The following is a 12124-nucleotide window of genomic DNA, read 5'->3' as shown; positions in this document are numbered from 1 at the left end:
TATAGGCCTTAATTTAAAATAGTAATAAATTAAAAATTCCTCAAATTTTTGAACTGAAGTTTATTGAGGTTTCCTCCTTTGTTACACCTTTGATTTCTTGGGGACCCTGGAAAGAACAGTCTTTATGAATATATTTAAATTCTGAGATATAATCAAAAAAATTACCTACCAGTTTCTCTATCAACCAAAACAAACACTAAGCTATTTAAACATTAGATTGATTTTTCTGAATTGAAAGCTTTGCCTTATCTAAAATTTTATGCAAGTTAGCAAAATGTGACTATCTGTAAATTTCAAATAAATTCCATCAAGTTAAAGTTTGCCTCCACTCTAACGACAGGATTAAGTCCAGTAATATGAATGCTAAATGGAGAAATGGAATGGTTAGAGTAGATATAGACTCTGTAACAAATTCCCTACTCAATTTCAACAAAAAACTTCTAGATAATTCCTTAAAAGTAAAAGGAAGAGTTTGACCACTATAATTGTTTGCATTTACACTCTTCACTTAGCTAATTTACCTCTTTAAGAATTTTTTTCTAAATGAAAGTTTCTAGTCCATAATTCTCTAATAGCTGTTTTACCTTCTCTGTGAAAATTAGAGAAATGACAGACAACTGAGGATCAATAATACCTTAAGTTTATGTCAAAAACATGTTTAAAATAATAATTAAAACTATATATAAAGATAATTTTATATTTGAACTTCCTCCAAATCATTTTTGACTAATCTTTTTTATGAAAGTTATCTAGGATGATATCTCTTATCTGGGAATAAAGGTTTTGAAACATTGCTTTATCTTCAATAATAATTGCTACTAATTCAAGGGATCTGTATCTGCAGATTCAACCAACCTTGAATAAAAAATAGATGGTTGCATCTGTATTGAACATGTATGGACTTTTTTTCTTGTCATTATTCCCTAAACAGTATAGTGTAACAACTATTTACATACTATTTGCATTGTATTAGGGATTATAAGTAACCTAGAAATGATTTAAAGAATAGGGGAGGAGGAGCGTAGGTTGTGTGCAAATAAATATAAAGCTGTTTTATATAATGGACTTGAGCAGCAGGAATTTTGGTGTCTTTGGGGTCTTGGAACCAATCCCCAGCAGGTATCAGTTGTCTTATTTAAATGTCACAAGCACCCTACAAAGTAAGCGTCATTAACCCCACCTTAGAGTTGAGAAAGTGATAATGAGGTTACATTACTGACCTGAGGTCCTTTTTTTTTTTATATATATATATTTTTTAAATTTATTTATTATTATTATACTTTAAGTTGTAGGGTACATGTGCATAACGTGCAGGTTTGTTACATATGTATACTTGTGCCATGTTGGTGTGCTACACCCATCAACTCGTCATTTACATCAGGTATAACTCCCAATGCAATCCCTCCCCCCTTCCCCCTCCCCCCTCCCCATGATAGGCCCCGGTGTGTGATGTTCCCCTTCCTGAGTCCAAGTGATCTCATTGTTCAGTTCCCACCTATGAGTGAGAACATGCGGTGTTTGGTTTTCTGTTCTTGTGATAGTTTGCTAAGAATGATGGTTTCCAGCTGCATCCATGTCCCTACAAAGGACACAAACTCATCCTTTTTTATGGCTGCATAGTATTCCATGGTGTATATGTGCCACATTTTCTTAATCCAGTCTGTCACTGATGGACATTTGGGCTGATTCCAAGTCTTTGCTATTGTGAATAGTGCTGCAATAAACATACGTGTGCATGTGTCTTTATAGCAACATAATTTATAATCCTTTGGGTATATACCCAGTAATGGGATGGCTGGGTCATATGGTACATCTAGTTCTAGATCCTTGAGGAATCGCCATACTGTTTTCCATAATGGTTGAACTAGTTTACAATCCCACCAACAGTGTAAAAGTGTTCCTATTTCTCCACATCCTCTCCAGCACCTGTTGTTTCCTGACTTTTTAATGATCGCCATTCTAACTGGTGTGAGATGGTATCTCATTGTGGTTTTGATTTGCATTTCTCTGATGGCCAGTGATGATGAGCATTTTTTCATGTGTCTGTTGGCTGTATGAATGTCTTCTTTTGAGAAATGTCTGTTCATATCCTTTGCCCACTTTTGGATGGGGTTGTTTGTTTTTTTCTTGTAAATTTGTTTGAGTTCTTTGTAGGTTCTGGATATTAGTCCTTTGTCAGATGAGTAGATTGCAAAAATTTTCTCCCATTCTGTAGGTTGCCTGTTCACTCTGATGGTAGTTTCTTTTGCTGTGCAGAAGCTCTTTAGTTTAATGAGATCCCATTTGTCAATTTTGGCTTTTGCTGCCGTTGCTTTTGGTGTTTTAGACATGAAGTCTTTGCCCATGCCTATGTCCTGAATGGTACTACCTAGGTTTTCCTCTAGGATTTTTATGGTATTAGGTCTAACATTTAAGTCTCTAATCCATCTTGAATTAATTTTTGTATAAGGAGTAAGGAAAGGATCCAGTTTCAGCTTTCTACTTATGGCTAGCCAATTTTCCCATCACCATTTATTAAATAGGGAATCCTTTCCCCATTTCTTGTTTCTCTCAGGTTTGTCAAAGATCAGATGGCTGTAGATGTGTGGTATTATTTCTGAGGACTCTGTTATGTTCCATTGGTCTATATCTCTGTTTTGGTACCAGTACCATGCTGTTTTGGTTACTGTAGCCTTGTAGTATAGTTTGAAGTCAGGTAGCGTGATGCCTCCAGCTTTGTTCTTTTGACTTAGGATTGTCTTGGAGATGCGGGCTCTTTTTTGGTTCCATATGAACTTTAAAGCAGTTTTTTCCAATTCTGTGAAGAAACTCATTGGTAGCTTGATGGGGATGGCATTGAATCTATAAATTACCTTGGGCAGTATGGCCATTTTCACGATATTGATTCTTCCTATCCATGAGCATGGTATGTTCTTCCATTTGTTTGTGTCCTCTTTTATTTCACTGAGCAGTGGTTTGTAGTTCTCCTTGAAGAGGTCCTTTACATCCCTTGTAAGTTGGATTCCTAGGTATTTTATTCTCTTTGAAGCAATTGTGAATGGAAGTTCATTCATGATTTGGCTCTCTGTTTGTCTGTTACTGGTGTATAAGAATGCTTGTGATTTTTGCACATTAATTTTGTATCCTGAGACTTTGCTGAAGTTGCTTATGGAACGTACCTCAAAATAATAAGAGCTATTTATGACAAACCCACAGCCAATATCATACTGAATGGGCAAAAACTGGAAAAATTCCCTTTGAAAACTGGCACAAGACAGGGATGCCCTCTCTCACCACTCCTATTCAACATAGTGTTGGAAGTTCTGGCTAGGGCAATTAGGCGAGAGAAAGAAATCAAGGGTATTCAGTTAGGAAAAGAAGAAGTCAAATTGTCCCTGTTTGCAGATGACATGATTGTATATTTAGAAAACCCCATTGTCTCGGCCCAAAATCTCCTGAGGTCCTAAAAGCCGGAAGTCAGGGAATAGGAAGTCAACTCAGTCGTTTCCGAGGCCAGAGCCTAAGCACTGGATGGCCGTACAGCACAGTTCACTGGAGTCTGGATATCCCGAGGGCAAACAAATGCTGAGGAAACATCTAATGTCAATGGGTAAGAAATGTTACGGCCTATTACATGAATCTCTAGCTCTTCGTTTAACTTTTTTTTCTTTTGCATTATTTTCCTTCAGTTGCTGGAAATCTTTTTGCTGCATTGTCTGTGATGATAGCTGGCTTCTTTGAAATACACAGAAAACATTTCCCTCCAGTGGAGCAGCTCCTTTCAGGAAAAGTTCTCACTGTTTCCTCCATGCCCTGTTTCTACCTGATTCTTCAGTATGTTTTACTTGGAGTGGCGGAAACACTGGTAAACCCAGCTCGTGAGTAAACACTTTTTCAACTACTGTTAGAATGCACTGAACCTTTACACAGAACACATCACCTCAACCAGAACAATTAAAGTGGTAGGTCATCTATTCACCCCCTAGAGAGTTCCCACAACACTTCAAGCAAATTTATCTATTACTTTCATTTTCACAAACATTTCATTTCTCCTCATTCCTCTACCATGCACAGAACAACTATCAATTCTGCCTGGATGCAGATGGAACAAAAGGTTTTTAACCTGGTAAAGGCAATAACCATTTTGTCAGACACACCACAGGAGGAAAACCTCTGCTAAAACCCAGAAGACAACTCCAGAACACTAAGATGAAAACTCTCTTCTCTTCTCCCTTCCCTCTTCTCACCTCCCCCATTCTCACTCATAGATAAACTCACAGGCCGGGCCCGGTGGCTCATACCTGTAATCCCAGCACTTTGGGAGGCCGAGGCGGGTGGATCACGAAGTCAAGAGATTGAGACCATCCTGGCCAACATGGTGAAACCCCGTCTCTACAAAGAATACAAAAAATTAGCCGGGCGTGGTGGCAGGCGCCTATAGTCCCAGCTACTCGGGAGGCTGAGGCAGGAGAATCACTTGAACCCGGGAGGCGGAGGTTGCAATAAGCCGAGATTGCGCCACTGCACTCTAGCCTGGCGACAGAGTGAGACTCCGTCTCAAAAAAAAAAAACAACTCACATATATACCCCTCCAAAAATGACACTTAATGTTCTTTGAGAGTATATAAACATGCAAATGAAATGAAAATTTAAGCCAATTTTCCAGATAACTTGATGTCTTTGAATTAAATTACACTAGATTAAATGAGATCACTAATGTTTCATAAGACAGGTTCAAAATAAGTTTATTAAATATCAAGGGTTTCTGAATTATCTAGATTGCTTATATTAATTAAACTAGCCACTTTACAATTTATCACAGTATTTCAGTGACTTCTTGCAATACAGTAATGTGTGTGTACATATATTTATCAGTGTAATTGATTACATCTGTTTCTATCCTCCTTAAATTTTCGTGTAGTAGGAGTCCTGATTGTAACTCAAGCCCCCATTATCCTTTATGGATAATATTTTTATAACTTCTAACTATCTTCTGACTTCCAATATCTCTCCCATTCTATCAGCCGGCACATGGATTTTAGAGTAATCATCCTAAATAACAATTCTAACCATTCCATCTGTGTCTACAATCTTCAATGATTCTACTATCTTCAAAGTTGTTTCCAAACTCCTTAAAGATAAATATTTAATAAATATGTATTTATACACATACATACTTATGATACCAAGGCAATTCATTAAACAATGAAAATAAAATTAAGTTGGAGTATATTCATACATATGTGTGTCTCATGTGTCTCAGACTTCTTTTTATAATTTTATGTCATTTCATTCCATATATTTTGCATACATAAATTACTTTATGTGATTTTATATTGGGGACCTCACTGTTCAACATTGCAAGGAAGACAAAAGAAGTGTAAAGCAATGCTACTACACAAAAATTTGTGATGTTCTCTGATGTTATTCCCAAAATTGTGTTGGAAGTAGTCAGCCACAATTTTCTGGGCTGGATTAGAGTAAATAATGAGTAAAGGTAATTAGTGACTATGTGGAGGAAATTGTTAGCCAGCTTAGCAATAGGGGTTCAACCTACAGAAGCCAGAGAGGTACAGAAAAACCAATGACTGTGAAAAAGGCAGATCATGTACTATACATCACTTACTCCACCACTCCTTGATTTACTCTTCAGGAAATCAGGTCTAACTGAAGTCTAGGTCACTTGACTCATCTGCTGTTGGGGTCATGGGCCAGGGACTGAAAGAATTTGATCTGCTATCTAGCTTTTCCATTACTGCCTACATAAACTTGGGAACTCATTTAACCTCCAATCCTCATTTTTCTGATATTTAAAATAGAAATAATTTTATTCTTCTTTATATCACAGCATTGATAGGGTAAGAATCAATGGGAATGAGAGACTACTCCTTGAAAATCAGATGACGTAAAATATGAAAGGGTATTTCGAACTATAAAATCAAGTATTACCCTTCTGGGAGACAGTACAGCATAGAGGTTAGGTGCTATGGTCTTAAAGTCAGACAAACCTGAATTCAAACCCAGTTCTGTCACTGACTAACTCTGTTTGGGAAAATCATTCCTCATTTCTGGGCTTTTCTCATCATCTATAAAACAGGGAGTGGTTCAAAGGACTAAGTGGAAGATTTTATGTAAAGCAAAAACCATAGTGCCCCGTGTATAGACAGCATTCAATAATTAGCAGTTATAATGTGTTGTTATCATTACTAAAAGTAATGGCAAAAACCACAATTACTTTTTCACGGACCTAATATTATTATCATGTTTCACATGAATTAATAGTGTCAGACTTAGAACAGAAGTACAGGTGTCCTGCTCCCAGTTCTTTCTGCCATAAACCACCTGGCAGCGTAAGCAGAACTGTCTCTCACTTGAGTCATCCTAGATCCGTCTCTTTCCTCTCACCTCTCCTCTCCAATCCAACAGCAAGTCCTCGTTTTTACTCTGAAACAGAACTTAAATCTGGCCACATCTCACTATCCCCTTTGTTCTCCTCCTGGCCTACACCACCATCATCTCCAGCCCCAATTTGACCAGAGCCTCTGAACTTTTCTCCCGGCTTCCCTTCCTGCCCCGTGAGTCCATTCTCTTCAAAACAGCTGTGGTGTTCTCAAAACATAGGTTCTGTCGTTCCCCTGCTTGAAATTCCACAGTAGGGTTTTAGAGATAAATTATTCACAATGGTGAATAATGTTCCACACTATTTGGTCTCCGCGGGTTGTTCCATCTACATTTGGTTACATTCTGTCCCTTGACCACATCCCAGAAATGTGTGTGTTTCTAAGTTGCCAGATTTCTGTCTACCCCAAGGACTTTCTGCTTTCTTTTTCCTTTATTGACAATTCCCTTTCCTCTGTTTTCAAATGACTGGCTTCTTCTCATTATTGAGCTTTCTCAAAGGTCATCTCTTTGGAGGGGCTTCTTTACCTATTCCATCGCTTTCCATGTAATTACCCTGGTTTTCTTTTCATAATCTGAAGTTACTTTATTTATATTTGTACTGCCTGCCTCTCACTGTAAGAATATACATTCCTGATGTCAACGTATGTTTCTCCTTCCCAAAAAGTGCATGTACAAAATAAGTGATCAGTAAATACATTTTGTTTGAAGAAACAAATCAATGAAGTCTATGGCTATTTCTATATGGTACAATAAAAATACATTATTCAAAATTTTGACAATGTCCTAAATTGATGGCATTGGGCAAGGAAACACAGTGAATTACTCCATAAATGACAGTAGACATAGTCTAACCTACTAAGACATGTTATACATTGGAGATGAGCTAGAAAAAAAAAAAGCAGTAGAAAACATTTAAAATTATGTTTTAATTGTAGTAGTGCACACCTCATCTGTCTCATACTCTATGTTTGTTTATTAAAAAAATACTGTGTGGGTGTCTACAATGTGCCTAATACTGCTCTCGAAGCTTTAGACACATCAGTTAAAAAAAAAATAAGACAAAAATTTCTGCCGTTGTAGAGCTTACAGCATTTCTGTGGCTGAGTAGTAGAGAGTAAGTTGGGAAGAATAGAAGGCTCTAATCAGAGAAGGGTGCACAAAATTGTGATTATGGAGTGGGTACAGTTATTGATCCAAGACATGGCTTTGCAGGCCAGTCTCTGTTACAATTACTCAACTATGTCATTGTGGTACGAAAGCAGCCATAGACAACATATAATAAATGAGTGTGGCTGTGTTCCAATAAAACTTTATTAAAATAGGTGACAAGCTGAATATTACCTGACCATAGTTGGCCAACCACTGGCTGAGGTACAAGGCATAGGTCATGACCTTGGGTGTGAGTGGAGTGGAAGTTAAGGTAGATTGGAGATCAAGGACATTGGAGGTCAAGGAACGGGACAACCAAGACTGAAAGGATGGAAGGTGGGAAGGATGAGCTATATGTATAGTAAAATTGCCAAGCATTGAGGCAGGAGTAGTACCAGAGAGTATGACAATGAGAGAGGAACTGACAACTTTGAGAAAAAGAGGAAAATGTCCTATAGATTGGCAGATGACAGCATGAAAGAGAAGTAGATGATATAATCTGATAATATAAGGTTCAAAGCTGAAGTTTTTTTAGAGTTAAGGGAGATATAACGGTCTAAAAATGGCAACAGGATAAAGTTCCGTTTTCTGGGACTGTGGTACTTCTTCTCCACATGTTCAAAATAACTTTTCACCAAACAAAATAAACACGTTTCAACTGCTTAAGAACAACTAGAGTAAAAGAAATTTCCAGCAATAAGTCCCCAGTACCAGGTGCCTTAGGAAGGTGGTTATGGCCCTATATTTTGAAGATTCCGCATATGCTGTGATGTGGCATCTTTGCAAGCACTAACCAGCTACTACCTAGAGGCACATTTTTAGCACTCACTGGCAAGAAGACCAGCTTTCACATACACATTGAATATTTTTTATTGTGTTTTCATAGTAAAATGAGAACTTTAGTGACAGACTTGTTGATATTATCTACATTGTAATGGGCTAAAAGGAGTATCTCGGAGCCTAAAAAAAAAATCAAATTGATGATCACTAAAGTTTCAAAAGATCAGAACATGCAAATAGATGCCTAAAAATGAAGATTCAAGGACTTGAAAAGCTAAGTCCTATAAAAGGGAACTGGAGGCTTTCAAAAACAACTAAAATGACACCAAAGAGAGATTAACCAGCAGGCAGAGAGCTGGCAAAGTGTGTTCATGAATTATATACCATACCAGAAGTTCTAGCAAGAGAAAAGCATAGGATTAATAATTAACTAGCAAGGTAATAATGGGCTTGTATGTTCTGCTTTTTCTTAGTGAAAGAAATAGGCCTATTTACTCTTTCTGCTCATTACTTGTCTCCTTGTACTTATGGAAAGGAAAGTTTACAAGCCAAATCCTTTTTATAACTGTGAATCATTTATTCCCAAAGCCTATTCAGACTTCCTCTTGTACTCCTATTTGGACCTTTCTGAAAATACTCCAAAGCTCCTGCTGGTGATTGGTACTACACAAAGAGCTGTGTTACCTTGCCACCAATATTTGAAGCCCTTCTCCACAGTATTTTACCTATCACCATTATTATCTTCATCTCCAATCAGCATCTGTGGGAAAAGTGCACATTTAGCACTGCCCTTTGTATTAAATCATGTGCTGTTTCTGCTGCAGAGTTTAAAGTCCAGGAAAGATTAAACTGATGCCTTTTCCCACCTATCAGTTCCAGCACTCACCACTTTCCTGAAGCACAAAGCGGGACTCCTTTAAATGTTGATGGGATAAATAAATCAAAACATAGGGAGGACACACGGAAAGTAAAACAGAAATTTTACATTAACGAAGGAAGAAGCATTAATACATTTACATCATGTGTTAGTAAGATCATGGAAAAGTTCTGGTAAATGCAGAGTTTCGCTGTGGCAAAGTATTAAAAACAAAAAACACAGGGGTAAGTATTCCAGAGAGGAGCGGGAGGAGATAATAAGATCTCTTACTTCTCATAAAGAAGGAAACTAAAGGTTTAGTGTTTACAGTACAGTCATGCAACATGTAACAACAATTTGATCAATGATGGATCAGGTGTATGACAGCGGTTTCATAAGATATAATATCATATTTTACTGTACTATTTCTGTGTTTAGATATGTTAAGATTCACAAATACTTACCATTGTCCTCTAATTGCCAACAGTATTCAGTACAGTCACATGCTGTACAGATTCATTGCCTAGGAGTGACAGGCTACCCATATAGCACAGGTGTGTAGTAGGCTAGACCACATAGGTTTGTGTAAGTACACTCGACGATGTTTGCACAACAAAATCACCTAATGACACATTTCTCTGGACATATCTCCATTATTAAGCCACGCATGACTGCACATCTGTCTTCTATCATCACTTTTCTTTTTAAAATGAGCTGAAATATTTATTTATGATTTCATTGTGGAAAGATTTGCAAAGCACAAAAGAGTAAGAGGAATATTAGAAATCCAGTAATTCAACCACTCAAAGCTAAGACTGTTAATATTATTTGGTGTATTTCCTTACAAATTTTTTGGCACACATTATATTAGAGATTAGTATAATAAACTCTCCTGTATCCATCTTCTAGAATCAATAATTTTCAACTCATAGCCAAAACTTGTTTCATCTCTACCCTCATTCACATCTTTTTTCCTTCTTGTTGTATAATTTTGAAGCAATCCCAAATCTCATATTATAATAAACATCAAATATTTTAAGACATATCCCTAAGATTGTCATGCATTTTAATATATTATGTTTATATGGCGTCTACAAAACCTCATATACTTATTTTCATCTATTTCTGATTTCAAAAGAAAGCTATTTTTTCAACTGAAAATTTAAAAAAAAAATTTTCGTGGTTTTTTTAACCTCTTGTTACCATCACTACTGGCACCCAAAAAATGACTTGGGAAGGAAAGATAACCACTTTGGAGACCCAATGCTTAAGCTATTGTCTCTCTCTCTGAGCACCTCTCCTGAAGTGAGATAATGCATATTAAGGGCTTTGTAGAGTAGGAGCTACTCAGTTTGATAAGATTAATACTGTCAAAAATGCCTAACCCTTATTCAGGACCTACAAGTCAGCATTGGACTAAGCACTTTACATGTAGTATTGCAGGTCAGTGTCCCAGCACCTCTGCAAGTGAATAATGGTATTATTCCCATTTCTTAGAGGAGGACATTGAGGCTTGGAAAGTTTAAGTCACTTACCTAAAATCACAGAGATAGTAGATGGCTGACATGGTATTTTAATACTATCTTGTCCAACTCCAGAGCCCATGCTCTTAACCTTGATGCAAATTTTATACAAGTTTTCTATAAGGAACCTAATGAATTACACAGAATCACAGAATTGATAGATTGTCATATTATCTAACAGAGGCCACACCTCAATCCAAAATTTATCAGAAATATTCAATTTGGAGTGAAATTAGGGTGAATACATCAGGACACTCAACTACTAAGTAATCAAATTCTCCTTGTAGCTGGGTCAAGGTATATTTTGTCATATTTTATTCCTTGAAGACATCCGTAAATTGTATCACAGTATATCTTACTATAATAACCTTAACAAAGTCCAACCCCAATTTTTACTGTATCAGTAAATCTTCTTTGATATATGATCAACATCAATTTGAACAGTCTCTATGAAAGAGTTTTCAGGAGGAAGTTCTAAATTCTGACCTCTCTTTTTCTCTCAGTCTCTGTAATATCATACAGATTTGTTCCAAGCACCGTCAGAGGAACCTCCATGAATTTTCTGACACTGTTCAATGGATTTGGCTGTTTCACAGGCGCACTGCTGGTGGAGTTGGTATATCTCATCTCAGAAGGTAAAAATAGGTTCGTGGCATGCTTATATACATTGAGTTGATGACTAGGGAACGGGGAGACCAAACCTTAAGAGAGGGGCTTTGCCAGTGCAGTCTTTTTTTAATTGATCCACTTTTGCAATTAAGATAGAATTAAGATAGGAAATACACTCTTGCTGTATTCATTAATTTCTGGGAATTGTTTTTCTTTTGATAGGAGGAGGTAATTACAGAATGTCATGCTGTCCTTAGTGTATTTTAAAACAAACTGGTCATTATATTCTTATTAGATCTTTCAATGAGGCCATATGCAATAATGCCTCACAGCTGGCATAGACAGTCTTCAGAAAAAGTAAGACCTGTGTAAATATAGGGGATAGGGTACCTGAATGATCTTTTTTTTTCTCATGATTTGCCACAATTCTCGTCTATGCAATCAAAGAGAAATTGTGAATTGAATAATAAATGATATTTTAAAATTTTCCCAGTAGAGATTTTGGTCAGGAGAAACAACTAATCTGAAAAATTCAAACATTATTTGAAACATTAAAGTATCTACTAAAGCAAATATTTGATTAAAGCAAATTTTAAAGAACTACTCTTTGGTTGCATGTGTTGAAAAAATAACAGCCAGACAGGATGACAATAATGATCAGCCATCACAGTGAAATGACTTTGGCTCTATTTTAAATCTGGACTTTTGAAATTTTGTTCTAAAATGTTAATATAGCTTTAATTTAATTTTAATGTATGTTTGCTTATTTTGTGGAAATGATCACAAATGTATTCTCTACTTTCAAAAATACTTATAGTTGTGCACT

At 36.6% G+C, this 12124-nt stretch overlaps 1 protein-coding gene across 1 annotated transcript in view; it reads left to right on the top strand.

Annotated features, from left to right (window-relative positions):
• Positions 1–12124, top strand: part of SLC15A5 (solute carrier family 15 member 5) — a 93476-nt gene that overhangs the window by 54357 nt on the left and 26995 nt on the right. The window contains exons 6-7 of the mRNA XM_031650314.1: positions 3669–3857; positions 11193–11324. Of these exons, the coding sequence (XP_031506174.1) occupies positions 3669–3857; positions 11193–11324 (321 nt within the window). The remainder of the gene's footprint in view (positions 1–3668; positions 3858–11192; positions 11325–12124) is intronic.

The sequence above is a fragment of the Papio anubis genome, chromosome 9, assembly GCF_008728515.1.
Source record: "Papio anubis isolate 15944 chromosome 9, Panubis1.0, whole genome shotgun sequence".
Taxonomy (NCBI): Eukaryota; Metazoa; Chordata; class Mammalia; order Primates; family Cercopithecidae; genus Papio; species Papio anubis.
Note: the sequence above shows the minus strand (reverse complement) of the source record. Positions and strands in the feature narration are given on the sequence as shown.